The sequence below is a fragment of the Hemiscyllium ocellatum genome, chromosome 17 (assembly GCF_020745735.1).
Source record: "Hemiscyllium ocellatum isolate sHemOce1 chromosome 17, sHemOce1.pat.X.cur, whole genome shotgun sequence".
Classification (NCBI taxonomy): domain Eukaryota; kingdom Metazoa; phylum Chordata; class Chondrichthyes; order Orectolobiformes; family Hemiscylliidae; genus Hemiscyllium; species Hemiscyllium ocellatum.
In genome coordinates this window covers 21,745,792-21,764,772 of record NC_083417.1, presented here as the reverse complement: position 1 = coordinate 21,764,772, position 18,981 = coordinate 21,745,792, and the positions used below count along the sequence as shown (strand labels likewise).

At 38.4% G+C, this 18,981-nt stretch overlaps 1 protein-coding gene across 1 annotated transcript in view; it reads left to right on the top strand.

Moving 5' to 3' along the window:
• Window positions 1–18,756, top strand: part of cdh13 (cadherin 13, H-cadherin (heart)) — a 1,093,774-nt gene extending 1,075,018 nt beyond the window's left edge. The window contains exons 13-14 of the mRNA XM_060837989.1: window positions 6,467–6,682; window positions 12,926–18,756. Of these exons, the coding sequence (XP_060693972.1) occupies window positions 6,467–6,682; window positions 12,926–12,933 (224 nt within the window). The 3' untranslated portion in view covers window positions 12,934–18,756. The remainder of the gene's footprint in view (window positions 1–6,466; window positions 6,683–12,925) is intronic.
• The last annotated feature ends 225 nt before the right edge of the window (window positions 18,757–18,981 follow it).

Sequence of the window (18,981 nt, the reverse complement as noted above, 5' to 3'; positions counted from 1 at the left end):
AGGGGAACTTGGATAAACTGCAGAATTGGGCTGAGAGGCAGCAAATGGAGTTCAATGCAGCTAAATGTGAGGTAAAAAATAACTGGAAGGCAGAGTACTGGGTCAATGGAAAGATTCTTGGCAGTGTGGATGTGCAGAGGGATCTTGGAGTTCAGGTACAAAGATCCCTGAATGTTGCCACCCAGGTTGATAGTGCTGTTAAGAACACATACAGTGTGTTAGGTTTCATTGCTAGAGGAATTGAGTTCCAGAGCCGCAATATTATGCTGCAACTATACAAAATGCTCGTACGGCACACTTGGAATATTGTGTACAGTTCTGGTCCCCGTATTTCGGGAAGGATATGGAAGCACTAGAAAAGGTGCAGAGGAGATTTACCAGGATGTTACCTGATCTGGAGGGAAGGTCTTATGAGGAAAGGCTGAGAGACTTGGGTCTGTTCTCATCGGAGAGAAGAAGGCTAAGAGGGAATTTTTTAGAGACATATAAGATGATCTGAGGATTAGATAGGGTAGACAGTGAAAGTCATTTTTTCTAGGATGATGATGTCAGCTTGTACGAGGGGGCATAATTAAAAATTGAAGGGTGATAGATTTAAGACAGATGACAGAGGCAAGTTCTTTACTCAGAGAGTGGTAAGTGTGTGGAATGCCCTGCCTGTCAATGTACATTAGGGAGGTTTAAACAACCCTTGGATCAGCACATGGATGATGATGGGATAGTGTAGGGGGACAAGCTGATAATATTTCACAGGTCGGCGCAACATTGAGAGCCGAAGATCCTGTTTGGCACTGTATTGTTCTATGTTCTACGTTCTATGTTCATGCTGCCCACCTCCATTAAAACCACAACCAGTTACCAAAGCTATCCAAAACCCGTGGTAATCTGATTACTGTTTGTGTTTTTTTTCACAGCTGACTTGTGATATTGTTTTTTTATATATCACTCTCTCCAGAGATGTTATTACACATCTCTGGAACAAGTAGGACTTGAACCCAGGCCTCCATAGATCAAAGGTAGCGGCAGTACCACTATGCCACAAGGGCCCTCAAATTGAATTCAAAATCACTTCTGCTTTTTTGTTGTTGTTGTTGTTATATCCAGGAGTGTTATTACACACAATCAAACAGCTTTCCCACCACTAAATCACTGTGATTTTTTTTTTAGAAATTTACATGCAAAGCCTACTACAAGCAGTTGTCACTATCAAAAGTGGAGGGTTGGGTAGGGAGAGCAGTAGCGGCTAAATTAAAATGGAGTTGGAAGGGGAAATAAAATATTGTGACCCTCGCTTTGCCCACCTCTCTCTAAAGGAATTGAGTTTGGTTTGCTTTTATTTTTACTTCTTCTATATCTAGAAGTTCTCTTACACACAACTCAATGGCTGTCCCACCACCAAATCACCATGACTATTTTTAAAACCATTACCCACCACCAGTAAAACCACTTTTGTATTGTTTGCAAATCTGGATATATTACACTAGATCCGTTCATCCAGTTAATTCATTTAGATTGTCAATAGGTGAAGTGCCAATACTGCTTCTGCCACACCCCACATGCATCGACTTAAAAATTTTATGACAGAATTTATAGCAAAAGTTTACAGTGTGATGTAACTGAAATAATATATTGAAAAAGACCTGGATTGTTTGTTAAGTCTCCCATCTGTTAGAATGACCATGTTGGTTTCAGTTCTTTCATATGTAAATAGCAAAACTTTTTTAAAAGGTTATATTCTCAAGTGAACTTTAACAATTGGTGTTATGTTGGTCCAGGCAATATATTGAAGGTGTGAGCTTCCCTGTGTGAGAGTGTCTGCACCACAATGGTCAGACAGATTCTAATCTAAAAAATGGATTTACAGAATCTTACATGAATTCATGCAGTTTTTGAGCAAAGTAAAATATAATTCTGCTAGTACAGATTCACCCCACAAACTTATATGTGTATGTGTGCATGTGTGTGTGTGTATGTATGTGGGGTGGGGGGAGCGCGGTGGTGCAGTGGTGGCGTTATGGGTGTCTGTGAGAGAGTGTGTGTATGAGTGCGAGTGCAAAGGGATATAGGTCTGTGAAAGGTGCTGGTGTGAATGTGGGAGTGTGTGTGTGTGTGTGTGTTTTTCAATATATAATTTCAGTTACATCACATTGTAGACTTTTGCTAGAAGTTCTGTGTCTTACAATCTTATACTCCACAACCACCTAATGAAGGAGCGGTGCTCCGAAAGCTAGTGCTTCCAATTAAACCTTTTGGACTATAACCTCATGTTGTGTGATTTTTTTAAACTTTGTACACCCCAGTCCATCACCGGTATCTCCAAATCATCTTCTTAAAAATAACCAACTTATTCCCGATCTGTTTGCAGTCCATTAGTTCATCCTCTGTTTAAATATTGTCTCCAACTCATGAATCCTATTTGTGCAACATCCTTTCCTAAGACATTTTGCCTTTTAAAAATCCATACAGACTAGATTCACCTGTTATTTAAATCCTCAAGGAACTGATCAGTAGATTTGTGGAACCTGATTTCCCTTTCAAAAGGCTAACCTGACTTGAGTGAATTATATTGTCTATTTAATCATATTAAGCAGGTTTGTGCCTGTTTTGGAATTTCATCTCTGAGTCCTTGCATTTCTCCACCTCCCCTTCCTCCTTTAAGATCCTCCTTAAAACCGAGCTCTTTGAGCATTCTTTCTTCACACTTTCAGATCTCCTTTTTTGGCTCAACATTTAGTTTCTTCACACACCACGAAGTGCTTTGAAACAATTGTTGTCCACTGAGGACAGCTCTGTAAATATTCTCTTTTCTCTGCCCAATAGTAGCAGATTTCATGTATCGATTATGGTTAACAAAATCCTTAAGTAATTCACAATTTCACAAAGTATTTCATTCGATATGCCCAATAATATCAGATTTCATATATAGACTATGGTTAACAAAATCCTTAAATAATTAACAATTTCACAAAGTATTTCAATCGCTATGCCTTGTCTTCAGCATCTGAAGGATTCTCTACTGTCGCACCGAGAATTTCTTTACATTTTTTATCTATGTTTGAAGTTTCTTTACATTCTCAATGGAACTCCAATTAGTGTTTAGATTTAAGATGATTTTATACTGCTGGTTTGAGATAGTTCTAAAAGAGTTCTTGTGCTGTCAAGCTTGTAAGCCAGATATAAAGATAATGGGCAGACCTTCCCTGGTGTGGTGTGGGCAAACATAGAATCACTACAGTGTGGAAACAAGCCTTTCAGCCCAACAAGTGCCCATCAACCCTCAGAAGAGTAACCCACTCAGACCCATTCCCCAAACCTATTACTCTACATTACCCTTAACTAATGCACCTAACCTACACATCCCTGAACACTATGGGCAATTTAGCATGGCCAATTCACCTAATCTGCACATCTTTGAATTGTGGGAGGAAACCGGAGCACACGGAGAAAACCCACACAGACACAGGGAGAATGTGCAAACATCACATGGACACTTGCCTGAAGATGGAATTGAACCCAGGTCCTTGATGCTGTGAGGCAGCAGTGCTAACCGCTCAGAGCCACCATGCCATGCAATGGCAAGCAAGCTGGGAAAACAGTGAGATTGAAAAAATGTCAGAACCATAATGTCAAAAGAAATGTTGTGATTATCCCCTTAAGCTGTGTATGGTGACTTCAGAATCTTACAAATCTTGTACTTCCTTGTCTTTTGAGAGGGCTAGTATTTGCTTCTTGTCAATAGTGAAGACTATTTCATGCTCTCCTCCTTCCCTGGTAAACCATACCATGCCAATCCTGAAATGGAACTCAGCGCATGTAGCTGGTGGCTACACCTTGACAAAGGCCTGTGCCAGCCATCATCCACCTGTGTCTGCTCCACAACATTCCTACATACTCCCATGGCCACTATCCTCCCCACCATCTGTCCACAAAGGTGGGCATCCAGCCTCATCATACCACCATGCTTGTGCTGAGACCAACACTCATACCTTACCAGCTCTTCAGCACTTCATGTTGGAGCTCAGGGATACCATGGGCTGCTGGGTTGCCTTGCATGCCAGAGCACATGCATCTGGTACATCGATGTAAAATGGAGCTTTGTGGATCTTGCCTTCATTTTGTAGTGCTCAGTCATCTTGCACTAACTTGGACACTGCCAGCCTCTGTGGCATGTATTGTTTTTGTGCGCAGAGACTAGAACATAGAACAGTACGGCACAGTCCAGGCCCATCAGCCCACATTGTTGTGCGAGCATTTATCTTAATCTTAGATCAACCTAACCTACACACCCCTCAATTTACTGATGTGCATGTGCTTGAATGTCCCAAATGTCTCTGATTTTACTATCACCACTGGCCTGCATTCCACGCACCCACCTCTCTCTGTGTAAAGAACCTACCTCTGACATCTCCCCTTTACCCTTCCTCCAATCACCTTAAAATAATGATCCCTCATGACAGCCATTTCTGCCCTAGAGAAACGTCTCCGGCTATCTACTCTAAATATGTGTCTCATTACCTTGTAATGATCTCTATCAAGTCACCTATCTTCCTTCATCTCTCCAGTGTGAAAAGCCCAAGCTCACTCAACCTTACTTCATAAGTCATGTTTTCTGATCCACGCAGCATCTTGGTAAATCTCCTCTGCACCCTCTCTAAAGCATCTACATCCTTCCTATAATGAGGCGGCCAGAACTGGACACAATATTCCAAGTGTGGTCTAACCAGGGTTTTATAAGCAGCTTATCATGGTGAGGAACACTGAAGAGTCCAGGGGATGTAAATGTTGTTGTAAGTCACCGTACTTCATCAATGTTATGCCTACAACATGTGCCTGCAGCTTCTTCAACAAACTCGCTGCACGTGCTTCAACCAACTGGCTATATCTGAACGTCAAAGGGTACTGTTCCATAATAGGATCATGGGGATGATGGTCAGTCAGGGGGGTACTGACACTTGGTCAGAGGCTTCAACAGATTCTATTCCTGGGTTTGGCCATGACCAGCAGACTCCGGGTTCTGCTGGGTTCTGGAGGTCAGAGATTTGTGAGCTTGCAGTCCAAACAATGGACCGTGATCAGTCCTGTATGCCAAATTCAACAAACCCAGAGAATACTGGCAGGTCTATTGTGGTGCTGTGGAGACTTCAGTCTGGGATGTGGCCAATATTTCCTGAAGTGAGAGGTAGAGATACCTGTGATGAAAGAGGATGGAAAGCAGATAGCGGAGATGCAGGAGCAGGAGATGTCATGAGATGCCTCCAAGAATTGGAAGTCTGGGTTGCAAGATAAATAAAAGGGTTGTTGGTTTAGAAGGTGAGGTGAGTGACAACCATTGAGTGGACATAAGGCATGAAATAGTTAACATTATTGCCCATCAGCCTTGGTGAGAAGTGTGTGCAAAAGTGTACGTGGTGACCCCGTGAATGTGAGGTAGCTGAGAGCAGAAGGCATTTACCATTTCAGAGCACAGAGATCATTAACCCTTTTCTCCTCCACTCTGCATGCCATTTAAATGAATCACAGTATTTACCTAAGCTGCTTATCTTCTCTTCCTGGGCTGTGCCGCTAGGGATGACAATGCACAATAACAGTGTAAGGGCCTTACAGCCTCTGACCTTTGTTCAGAGGGGTTTGAAGTATGACACCAGTGGCATGAATCCTGAAAGATCGTGGTAGTGACAAGCCCTTCCGCTTCTGCCTCATGATTGCCTGCTAAAGGTGTTAAGGAGCCTAGTTGCATAATTAACATGGTGAAGATCAGAAGATTATGTGAACAAAGTTGTTATAAGCTATGGCTGACTGGGTGCCATGACTCTCACCCAACAAAACACTTCAGTTGAAAATTTCTCTCAATGCGCTTTTAAATATTCTATCATGTCCCTTGTACTCCTTGATGAAACAACATCACTAACACACATTTCTCTTTGACTTATTACAACAGCACAACTTATTCACGCACAAGTTATAATAGTTAGGGAAACTGGATCCCTTAAGAAAGATTACTTTGAAAAAGTCCATACAATTTGCAGGAATATTTTCTTTTTCGTAAATGTCCTACAACAACACTATCTATGTTTGCAGTGTCTTTAAAACCCATTGAATGAGGAGAACTTGAGTTTATCAAGAACAGGAATTATTTTTCTAGAATATTTTAAAAGTTATTTTTAGAAATTGCTTATTAGATGGAATAAAGCAATACAATTTTCAGATTTTCAAGCAGATACTTGAAAAATCAATTTCCTTTGTAATTTTTGATCCCAAAATTGAACTAATTATGTTTCTTTAGGATCAGCAAATTAGAGGTCATCCTGAATTTAATTGATACGATAAAATGCACAGTTAGCTCTGTCACCCATTCCTTCACTTAAACATGATTCATTGACTCATGTTGATTGCTCTCATCTTGATGGAAGGAAGGTTATAGTTATATATTGAGAATAAAATTGACATTTTTGATTTGTTCTTTTAGGTACCCATGCTCAACTCAGACTCCTGCAGACACTGAAAAGAGCAAACTACATTTTGCCAATTGTAGTGACAGATGGGGGCGATCCCCCACTGACCAACAGTACAGATGTTCTAGTGCAAGTCTGCTCCTGCAAGAAGAACAAAATGGACTGCAGCTCAGCCAACTCTCTCCACATCAGCATCACGCTCCTCCTGGTCTCTATCATCACGTTGTTCTGTGAGTTATGTTATTTTCTTATTTGTGGTTACTTCTGAAAAATTGCATATTTTGTTTCTGCTTACTTAGATTGCATTTATGGATTTGTTATGGGTCACTTCTCTACTTCAGGTGTAATTAGTGTATTATGGGCTAAGAACTCTGGATGCTTTCTCCACAGCTCAGTGAATAATTCAAAACCTGAGATGGGTAGAATGTTGCTGAAGGAAGGCCATGAACAATATGGGACCAAGGCAGGCAGATGGAGCTAGGGTACAGCCCAGCAATGGTCACAGTCATGAAAGGTTGCATGGCCTACTCTATTCCTGTGTTCTTGATAAATTTATTTTAACATTTTATTTGTCATCCTTGTAGAAGCTTTTTATTTGTGATATGTTAGCTAAGTTATGATAGTAGTTAGATTGGAGTATGCATGGATAATTGTGAAATTTTGTGTTTGGCATATTTATGGATAAAGAATACCACACGTTCTGTATATGTATCCACCTATTTCAATATGTATGTCAAAAATCTATAAAGATAAAGGATGTTGAGTTTGAAATTATTGCTTATGATATATTATGAACAATTTACCTGCTGACCCTCTGACTGATGAAGGTGTCAATATGCTTATGATAAACAAGCTTAAACCCTGTTTAACCTCTGTTGGATAATATAGAAATATAGTATGATACATTAACTATTGATTCATTTATTTTATAATCGTAGATTATAGGTTCAGCTCAGTGATGAGCTTCTAATTCCATAAATCCAAATTAAAAATACCAGTCAATCATTCTGTTTTAATTTATAAGGAATGATGTTTCTTTTTATCTTGACATTAGGGTTTGTTGGGTGAAGGGGTAAATGTAGGGGAATGCTCTTCGGAGGGTCGGTGTGGACTTGTTGGGCCGAAGGGCCTGTTTCCACACTGTAAGTAATCTAATCTAATCATTTATTGTAGTTTGCCTTTAGTTTTCCTTTTCTTGAGCTCTAAAAATCAATGTCAATGCACAGAGTCATTTGCCTTGTTGAATTCAGCATTGTATCAAGTCCAAACTGACAAGAACAGAGGATTTGTTTGAGAGGTCTCAACAGGTTGTGAAGGTGAAAGCATTCATTCTTTTTAAGCAATATAGTTGATAGAAAGTAATCAAAATATTATACCCATTAATACCTTGAGGGTTTGAGGGTTCTGCAAACCACTGAATCCTTGGAGTAATTGCAAAAGGGGTCAAAGATCTCCATTCACAATATTTGTGTGAAACCTTTGATGATGTTACAATGGGAAATGAAGAGAACCCAAAGAATTCTTCTGTGCCTACAATGAAGTATTTCTATGTCAGTGGTGTCTGTAACACTGAAGTAGGCATGAAATATATAATGATTGATTTGTGTTAACTATATGATACCATTGACTTGGAAATTCCAAGACCCAAGAAGAACTTTCTTTATTTTTATGAGAAACATCAATAATGTCTGCATCCCCTGCCTTAGTTCCCACCTCGCTTTGGCCACCTAAACCCTGCACCTGGAACCACACTGTCCTACAAAGTTACACAATTTTGCTTCTTACAGAAATGTAACTATTCTGGAGGAGGCTCTCTTAGACTTAATTGAAGTGGGATTACCTTCTTCAGGATACTCACACCATACTCCCCGAGAGTGCAATTGAGACACCTATCCAAAATTACACTGCAACTTCAACATCTCTGTATGATAAGCACACAGTAAAGTTATTTTTGGAATTAGAGCATTGGATATTTCCCTTACGTATATCCAAATAAAATGGGAACAGAAACCAAGTCTTTCTCCTTAAGTTAAATGACTCATGAAAAAATGTGAAATGTTATCGCTTGCGCAGCCAGGTATGAATGGTAATAATTTTTGAAAGCAGTTAATTCAGAACACATTCCACCTAGAATTTGTTAGCATTAAAATTAAAAGTTCACCAAAGGGACAGAAATGACTGATGAAAACAAAAATGGAGAAAAGACAGCATTGGGTAAGCTTGATGATACCGTATCAGTAATTCCACAAATGATGTTTTCTTTCTATTTGTTGGTCCTTTCCAATGTAGTTCACTGCCCTCATTCTCCATCACTATGTTTGTCTCTTTAACATTTGTTGGATTGATAGCAATAAATCATTAGAAATCTTGCTCAAAAAAAACCTTGGCATTTGTAACTATCTATATTCCACCGTGGAGAAAATGCGTGTGTCATTTTAATGAATTGGAAATGGCATTAGGTGAGTTGAGTCTGATTGGATAGATTAATCCATGATAACTGGCATGACAGTATCGGTAGCTAAATAATTGCATCTCTATTGAACTAATGTAAAATTTACTCAACATAAAGGGACTGTTTTCCAGAGATAATTTGAAGGAAATGTCTCAGGATTGTCTGTCTCCTTGATTTGCTTCCCAGGAATGGTCCCTATGTAGGGAAATCTCTTGACGAAGGCCCAGCCAATATTGAGCCTTGATTCCTCATTTCTACATCCAGCAAGCTGCACACACCTGCTGGAAATGACCTTGACAGCAAAGGAAAGTTCAATTTCAGACTGGTGTTTTATCAACAGCGAGTTTCAAATAGGTTCCTGGGAGGGGTGGGATTACCAGTCAGAAGGGGGAAAATAAAAGATTAGCAATTAGGAGGGAACAGTAGATGGTCAGGGGCAAAAATGGCAACCATGCCTGGCCTTTAGCATTGTATGCATGTTACAAAACGCTGCTGCACCTCTGTGTCTGCATTCATAGAATCATGGAATCTGTACAGTTTGGAAGGAGGCCATTCAGTCCATCAGGTTCATGCCAACTCCCCCCCTCCCCCCATAAACCCCTCATTAACCATGGTAAATCCACCTAATTTGCACATCTGGACTGCGGGAGGAAACCGAAACACCCAGTGGAAACCTGTGCCGATACAGGGAGAATGTCTGTGAGGAGTTTGCACAGTCACCGGAGGATGGAATTGAACCTGGTTCTTGATGCTGTGAAGCAGCATAGTTTCTATTGGTGTCGACCTTGACTGCTCTTTTCAAAAATGCTGCTTAGACTGCATATTGACCAAACTTAATTATACATTAGTCACAAATTGATCCCACATGCTTCCATATGTACTTTAATAATATATGTTTTAATTTTATTGCCATATCTCCTCTATAATATGTAACTGAATTTAGTGGCAAAATTGATTGAAGGGGCTGATTGGGCTACCCTATTTCTATCATCTTGTAGGAATCAATGTCTTTTAAAGTTTGTTACATGGAACATCAACTTCATAAGTTTCATTGATACACTCCATTATATCATCAAATAGTTGAAGTAAATTTACCAGATATTACCTCTCTTTTCAAATTCTATTCTAGTTGTCCTTAATGAACCCAATTTTCTTTCGATCAATATTCATTTATTTCTTAATGGCCTACAGTGAGCTGGTTTATCTCCACCGCACCCCCTGACTCCCACCTTGTGATCAGTGGTGTTCCATTGGCCACTTTCACAGCGATTATTGGATTGTAATCAGAAGCAGGAACCTTAGTTGACTTTTTCATTCCTATTCTCGCCTAAGGCACTATAGCTATTTGTAGTGTCTGCTGCCACAGCTGATATCAGCACAAAATCGACATGTGAAAGATCTTTCATTTTGTCAAATCCAAGAAAAAGTTTAACAAACATGATAGATCTGACCTTCATTTATTGATGTCATGTTCATACCTGATATATTTCAGTGCTCATAATGTACTTCCTTTATTGCAACATGATTTTACTGTTCTACTTTACATGCACATACCTTTTGAAATTACCTGAAATACATAAGATTCCATCTGTTGTCTGATGCATATTGATACAAGCCACTGTAAAACTTTAAAACTGAAAATTAAACAACAGATCAAAAATTAGCTTGTGCATACTTGGCACATACTTTGTTTAATTAAATGGTAGTGTCCTATATCTTTATTGTACTGAGAAATGAATTGTTAATTTAAACCTCTATTTCACTATGAAGCCATTTTATTATTCTTAAAATTGTCACATCAGTTTTAATTTTTTTAAGTTATAGTTATTAATTAGATTTATTCTAACCTAGAGTACATAGCCTCCCTAAGCATCTTTCTCCTTTCTGTCTCTTTCTTTCTTTATTGGGACAGTGACAGCCTAGTGGTATTATCATTATAATACTAATCCAAAAACTCCGCTAAAGATTTGAGGATCCAGGTTCAATACTGGCATGACAGATGGTGGAACTTGAATTCAGTAAAGAATCTGGAATTAAGAGACTAATGTTGAGCATGAAATAATTGTTGGAAAAAAAACATCTAGTTTTACTGTCCGCCCCAATATCACCTGGTGTGACATGGCATCAAACCTTGTTTATATCGTAGTCCTGTGAAGTACTTTGACTTAAGGTCATTGGAGGTCTAATGCCCATGTCTTAAGGGTTGCTTACCTTGTTGTACATTATCACCTCTATGAACATTGGCTCCTGGTCAAACAACATCTCAACTTTAAAATTTTTATCTTTGTTTTCAAACCTCGTCAGGGTCATGCCCCTCCTATCCCTGTAAACTTCTCCAGCTTTAGAATCCTTCGAGATATCTGTACCCCCCCGCATCTCACCTCTTGTGCACTTTCAATTATAACAACTCTACAATTGGTCACCATGCCTTCAGTGACCTAGTACCCAGGGCTGGAATATCTTCCCTACCTTTCTGCTTCCCCTCCTTATTTTCCTTCTTAAAGATATCATTTTACGTTTTTAATCACATTAATGAATATCTTGTTATAGAACTCGGTCATTTTGTTTTACATTCCTCCTGTGAATGAGCTTGCAACGGTGCATCAAATTATACATACCATATAAATATAAATTATTATCTTCAGTATGCAGAATATTGTTCTATCAGGTAGTTGGTACCTGAAAATACTAGTATGAGCTCCATCTATCGGAGTGTAAAGGACAATTCTTGGGAGGAGGTAACAAGACATGGAGTTACTCAAATGTCTAAAATGTGGACCAAAATGTTTCAGTAGCATTAATGCATATATACTCTTACCTTGAGCCTGACATCTGATAGTTTCTTATCATGGAATTCCGATGCAATTCAGTAATATAAAATAACCTATTCTTCTTATTAAGAGTGAGACTGTGTTCTGCCTAAAACTTTGTGTGAACATCCTTCACCATTTGGTATCAATAACTTAGACTGATATCAAGAAAAAAGAATAGTGGCAGAGAATCTACCCAAGGCATCCTGATGCTTCCAGTGGATCACCCTCACTTTATCCTACTGTGCCTGCGGTGATCATCTGAAAATGTATTGATGAATTCAATTCCATGATATTTAGCTCAGAACGGTCTGTAACATAATTAATTTAGGATGGCTGAGTTGAGTTAGTTTACCATTCACATGACTTTTGCTTCATATTTTCAACTCCAGGTTAAAAAATACTGTGGTAGGTTTTTACACTTTAATCCACATTTATTTGGCAAATGTATTGAAACCAGAGAAGTTTCTGTTGGTCCTTTCTAATGTAAGTACCAGGGTGGGCAATAGATTGGGACGTTTGAACTGAGATATGCAGTATAGCTGTTTATATGAAGCTAATGTATATTGATTAGAAACTATCTGCTTCTAGGACCATTGTTTTCGAAAGGCAAATCTACTTGTACGTGTAACTTATAAAAAAGATTTGGAGGTGCCGGTGTTGGACCGGCACGTACAAAGTTAAAAGTCACACAACACCAGGTTATAGTTGAACAGGTTTATTTGGAAGCACTAGCTTTTAGAGTGCTGCTCCTTCGTCAGGGTGGTTGCTGTGTGATGCATGCACCCACCTGATGAAGGAGCGGCACTCTGACAGCCAGTGCTTCCAAATAAACCTGTTGGACTATAACTAGGTGTTGTGTGATTTTTAACTTTATAAAAAAGAAAGAAATTGGGAATCTATATTCACCTTTGTTGCTGTGTTGAAGTCCCACTACGAGATGGAAAGTTGAATCAGACAGAAGTTAAATGTGTTATCTATAATCCCAAGAAAATGTTGAGAACATTCACATGTATTTATATATAAAATGTATTTGCATATATGTATGTGTATATCTATGCATTTTGTACACATTTTTAAGCAATATGTACCATTATTGTAATAAGGCATTATAAAACATAATTCACACATGAACAGTATGATGGGAGTGAGTCCATTTGTTGTGAATGACATCAAACACATTGATAATCAATCATTTATCTTTTTCCCAGGCCTGTAACAAGTGCTGATGTCGGTGCTGCCTACTGAGTTGCTGTGGCAACAAGAGGAAAAAAAAAGCCAAATCCGAAGAGTTTACAGGATTTACAGTTGCTCAAGTTCTAGACCTCCTTGCTCCAAGCACGCTTTAATTTGTACCTTCACTAGTCTATCAAACTGTGCTACGGTCAGTGACAGCCTCTGACCTTACTAGCTTCCACTAATGGGTTCCACCTCTATGTGCAAGTGTTACATTGTTTTTCTTTGAAGTTAGACTGAACATCTATGCAGAGGACTTGAGGACAGAATACACAATTAACCCAATGCTCTGCTCCAGAATATTTTAATTGTAATGGCATTGAAAATAAGGATATTTTGTCAAAGCAAAACATTTTCTACCGGAGACACTATTTGGAAGCTAAGTAAGACATGCTGTTGATTCTTGTAAGGCAAATTGTTCTCTGTGTGTCAAGGAAGTTTTAAGACAAATTGTTCTATCTGTGTGTCAAGGAAGTTAAACATAGATTGTGCGTAAGTGGTAAATATTGCTGTACATGCTTTTGTTTCTCTTTCTTTTCTTTTCAAGCAGTATTTTTAGGCAGTATTAGATTCAGTAACCTCTACACTGCCACATACAGGACAGTACCACATATTGTGTTAAGACTATGAGCCTCTGCCATCACTAACCATGTTTAATCACACATTCGCACAGCTTCAAATTAATGACAATAAAGGACAATATGCTTTATTCTAGAATAACTCAAGACTAATGAGAGCGAAATATCCAGATGACATAAATGTAGGTTCTGCTAAGAAAAATGCTGTGGGCAGTATTGTCAGAATAATTGCAATGTTGCATGCTAATTTGTGATTTGGATTTTTGCTACAAATTTAAAATATTTGGCTCAGTGCTGTCTTAAACAGGTTTGGTTCGATGTCACCATGATATATTCCACATGGAAGTCACAATGCAAAAATTTTCACATTAAGTATCTTGCAACTTTACATTATGAGTAATGACAACAAATAGTTATACCAATACCCAATAAGGAAAATTACAACCATCTGTCTATTCTTCAATTTGACATCAATAAACATGAGCAGAGAGACTTCAGGACTCTCTTGGAGGATCATTGTCTGTTAGTCTTGGTGTTATGGTGACTATTTTTCAGACAATATTTTGGAAATCTGCAGTTGCAATTCACTGCAACATGCTCAATGGTCTCCCATATTTTCTCCCTGTCTGTATCTTAAAGATGTTACCTATTAATGACCTGTTACATTCACATCGTTAATGTACACATTGTCCACCAAATCCAGCTCGCAGGCCCACAAAATGGTTGCCACTTTTACTTTACCACAAGTCTGCATGATAGCCATATCTCATATGAAAGTTACAGCTGTAATGCAATTCTCCAATGAACTTAAGTAAAATAAAATCTACTGCTGCTGGAACCCTAACCAAAAACAAATAGTTTTAAAATCTCCCATTTCAATTTGCAAAATAAGGAGGGAATTTTAGAGACATGGGAAGTTGTGGTTAAATGCTTAGATGTGTGCATCTCTTGTTTCCTTCGATTTTCCACATTTTACATCAAGTGATAGTTATGTCTTCATTGAAGGCACACCATTTTGGATTAAGAAACAGCCTTATATTAGATTTCTTTTAAATGGGTGTGTGTGTGTGTGTGTGTGTGTGTGTGTGTGTGTGTGTGTGTGTGTGTGTGTGTGTGTGTGTGTGTGTGTGTGTGTGTGTGTGTAAGAGAGAGAATGAATGAGACAACCCCCCACCAGGGCAAAGCAGTAATTAACATCCAGCCTGCTCAAGTGGAACTCATCACCTAAGCCTTTTATAAGGCAGACCCAGTCAGGAAAAAAAAACTAAAGCAGATCCAGGGATGGTCTGTAGAACTGTCTGTCCCAGTCTGAGACTAGCCTTTGCACACCATGAGTTATGGTTCTATTTTGGTGTTTAACAATGAACAACGATCCTTTTCAATCGGGCTTCCTGATTTACTATAATTTGTAACACTGCTTTTGTTCAAGTAATTTAATGTCTTCTGAAAGATGGAGAGGATCAATTTTCTTTAAATTGCTATTAACGTCTCCTTACCAACCAAATATCTTTCTTTCATCCTTATTATTTTATGACATTCTATATTCTGTGGTTTTCTATAGTAATTAACTCAAGAGTCCCAGTCTCAGGATAATTACTAATGTTGTGAGTCAGTTGGCAATTTAAATAATTTCAAAGATTAGAGTGAAGAATAATTACAACAATTAAACTAAGACATCAACTTCAGTGTTTAGAGATGAGAGTTTGAATACAATCTAAGAATCAATACTAAAAGATGTTTGTTATCGACAGCTGTCAAAATCATCAATAAACTGAGGTTGGTTTAATTTTTAGCTGGAATTGATAATGAGCACAAAATTCTTCTTAATTTGGTCAATTTAAGTCAGGAAGTTACACTGCTTTAATTACCCAATGGAAATGAAGTCAGTTCTGGGACTCTTAGCTGTTTAGTATCCTTGCAATGTGGGAAGATTAAAAGGTGATTTTGACCTTGTTTAACAGTTTGAAATGACAACCTGTTTTACAGCTCTCCTGACTTTTATTTCCATTCATGTCAGTAGAAATACAATGAGGAGAGATATAACAGGGAACATTGACTTGCCATCAGTCATTTCACACTGTCACATAAGCTACCCTGCAGTGTGTTAAATTGCTACTGAACTCCACGTACCTCAGAACAAAACTGAAATAGTACATTTCTGACTCCTAACTCCTATAAAATTGGTGCAAAATTGAAATCCATATACAAAACAAATAAAGTAACTATCTGAACATGTAATGTAACAGTATACCTTTAGAATCGAAGGAACAACAGTAAATTAGTAAATTTAGTTACTGAGGAAAGTGTAACATAAATAATTGCATCTATGTAATGGTGGTTTCATATATGATAACAATATTGTTTGGGTATCGGGATTAGATATGTATATAGTCAAGGACTTGTTTTTTTTGATTTGTGGAAAATAGGGCTATCTCTTACTGGTGGCATCTGCATGATCTGAAGGTTAACTTGCTGAATTTTGTCAACTGCATGGAGACATGTTTTGGGGGCAGTGTTAGAGGGCAGTGTTTCAGATTGTCTCTCTGTACCTTTTTCAGCGGTGGGCTTGGAACAAGCTCGGCTGTCATTGCAATTCATGAAGCCAACAGTGGCCACATTTGGATAATTTTACAATGAGATTGGTAGTTTCCACCAATGGAGTGGTCCCTGCTAAGTGTGGAGGCTGCCAGCTCAATTGAAGTGACATCCCAGTAGTAAGCCACATGGTCATTGGATCCATCTGCATGCCCCAATAACATTACTACAGGACTCAAAGGCTTGTCTCTACACCTGGGGTGGAGGTTCCTATTGCCTTAAGGCTTTATTGTTTGTTGACATCTCTGAAGGTAGATGCCTATATCATGATGTACTCTGGTGCATGCCTGGCAGCCATGGCAGTGCCTATTAATCCCAGTGTGTTGCTGCGCTGACAGCAGTACAAACCTTCTGCTTGGACCCCACTTTCTGTCTATCCTCTTTAATTGGACAGAGCTCCCAGAGGCAGCTTTACATTTAGCCTCCTGAAAAAAATTGCATCAATCATTCCACTTCCTAGTTTCCAACCCAGAGTTGAGGCCAATTTCAGGATTGCTACATAACTGAGAAAAGCCCATAATGTGCCAACTGAGTTAATGTATCAGACCTGTGACCTTCCGTCAAAACTCATGATTTCTCAGAGAGACAGGCAGACATGAAACATAACTCTGTTTCTATCTGGAAAGAATCAAACATACATACTGTAGAATGGCTATCTAGATCGGAATTGGGAACTCATGCAAAGATAATGAGAGTTACTATAGGGAGAGAAAAGTCTGTCCTAATTCCTTGAAAGTATGTTCATTACGTTGCATAAATCTGAAGATATTCTCACACTCTGGTTGAGATTTTAACTCATTCAAAAACCTTACGTGGTATTAAGATCAGGCCTACATGTAAAACTGTTAACTATATGTTAATTAGGGCAGAAGTCAGACAGCACCAGGTTCCAGTCCAACGCGTCACCTGAGGATGGAGCAGCGCTCCAAAAGCTTGGTCATACAAGTCCACACCAGCCCTCTGAAGAGCATCCTATGCAGACGCATCGCCCTACCCATCCTATAACCCTACATTTTCTGTGGCTTACGCATCTAACTTGCACATCCTGAACACTATGAGCAATGTAGCATAGCCACTCCACCTAACTTGTGATTTCGAATAAATCTGTTGGACTTTCATCTGGTGCTGTGTGAATTCTGACCTTGTCCACCCCAGTCTAACGCCGACACTTCCTCATCATATATTAATTAGATACACTCTTTAAATTTCAATTTGCACCAGACTGGTGGAATAGAAGCTGTTGTATTTTTCTGATGCTAAGAGTCCTATCTGTAATGAGGATGAACAGTCCTCATCTAGTTTTCAGTGTGGGCTTGAGCACATATCACAAAACATTTCACAATTTGGCTCAGACTAGCAATAAATTTTGACAGTCTCCCACAGGAAGGCCACAAAGATTACTGATACAGCAAAGGAAAGGAACAGCACACTGCTTTTGTTGACACAAAAATCTGCTACTGGGTCCTTACACATGGCACTTTACATCTGATTAAACTATACTTCACTTGGTAATGGAAAAGAAGAACACTGCTTATAATGAGAATCTGACAAAAAGCAGAAAATAAAGTATGGAAATATTCAGTATATCAGGCAGCATCTGTGAAGAGAAACCGAGTTAATGTTTCAGGTCGATGAGGATCCATCAGGCCAGTTTAAATATTTCCAGCCTTTTTCATCCTTACTTGGTGATGCTTGTTGCTGATCTGATGATGTGAAATTTAAGAAAAATGCTGAAAGTGGAACAAATCTCCTTCATCTTAAGCACAAAGCAGTACATTTTAAAAATAATATTCCCTGATTTTTTAAAAAAAGTATTCTGTGCTTTCCTTTGAATTGTCCTGTTGCTTCGCATGTACTATTTATCTTAAACACTGTTTATTATCTTCCATTGAGAATTAGGGCCACTAAAAGGCTATTAAAAAAATCAGTGTTCCAAAGTTAATTTTCTACACAGGCTGTTAATGGAAGATACGATTTGGCTTATTATTAAGAATGAACTACAAATAACCATACTTTAAACTGCCTTAAATCTGCAGTACATTAAACCCTGAGCATCAGGGAAAGCGAAAACATTTCAGACAATCCCTTGGGGAGCATCTTAGCAAACTGTAGTGATGTTTTAAAAGGACATGTGTTAACCATTTAAACAATCAGGGCATATAACATGATGTGGCACTCTAGGAGTTCAAAATACTGCAGTACTTTTTCAATTATATTTCCTCTTATTAAATGTTACTTGTGAAATGAATCTCGGTACCTTTATTAGTGAATGTACAAATGCAAACTGATGCACATTATGTTTCAGATGCACATATTAAATGAGATTTTGTTATTGAAAAATTATATATATATTTTTCTCTTAGTTGTAATGGTTAAACACAGCTGCCCTGAACCTAGCATACCAACACTAACCACTTTGTTTTTACTGGTTTGAACTTCAAAAAAAAAGGTTCTGTCGCCAAATTGATCCATTTGGATAGAGGTGCTGTTGATTACTTAATTAAAACATATTTGCTGAAATGCTTGCTGTTACTTAGCTGTAATAAATGTTACATTCATGAACATGATGTGATTACAAAAAAAAACTTGTATTTATTTGTGCGATGCTGAAATAAAGGAAGTCTGGGATTTTACTCTTCTGGTAATCATTGAATTTATTTCAACGAAGCAATTTTCCCCTTTATTACCTGCATCTTGCAAATTTAGAATCCCTTGTTTAATTGATGGTAGTGTAACTTTTTAAGTGCAGCTATCATATTCTGCTTATCACCTTTTAGATTCTACCTCTTCGGGTAATTGGCAACTATGGCAACTTGCCAGGTCGGTAGAGGGTCTTCTTTGTTTACCCCTTGGTAGGA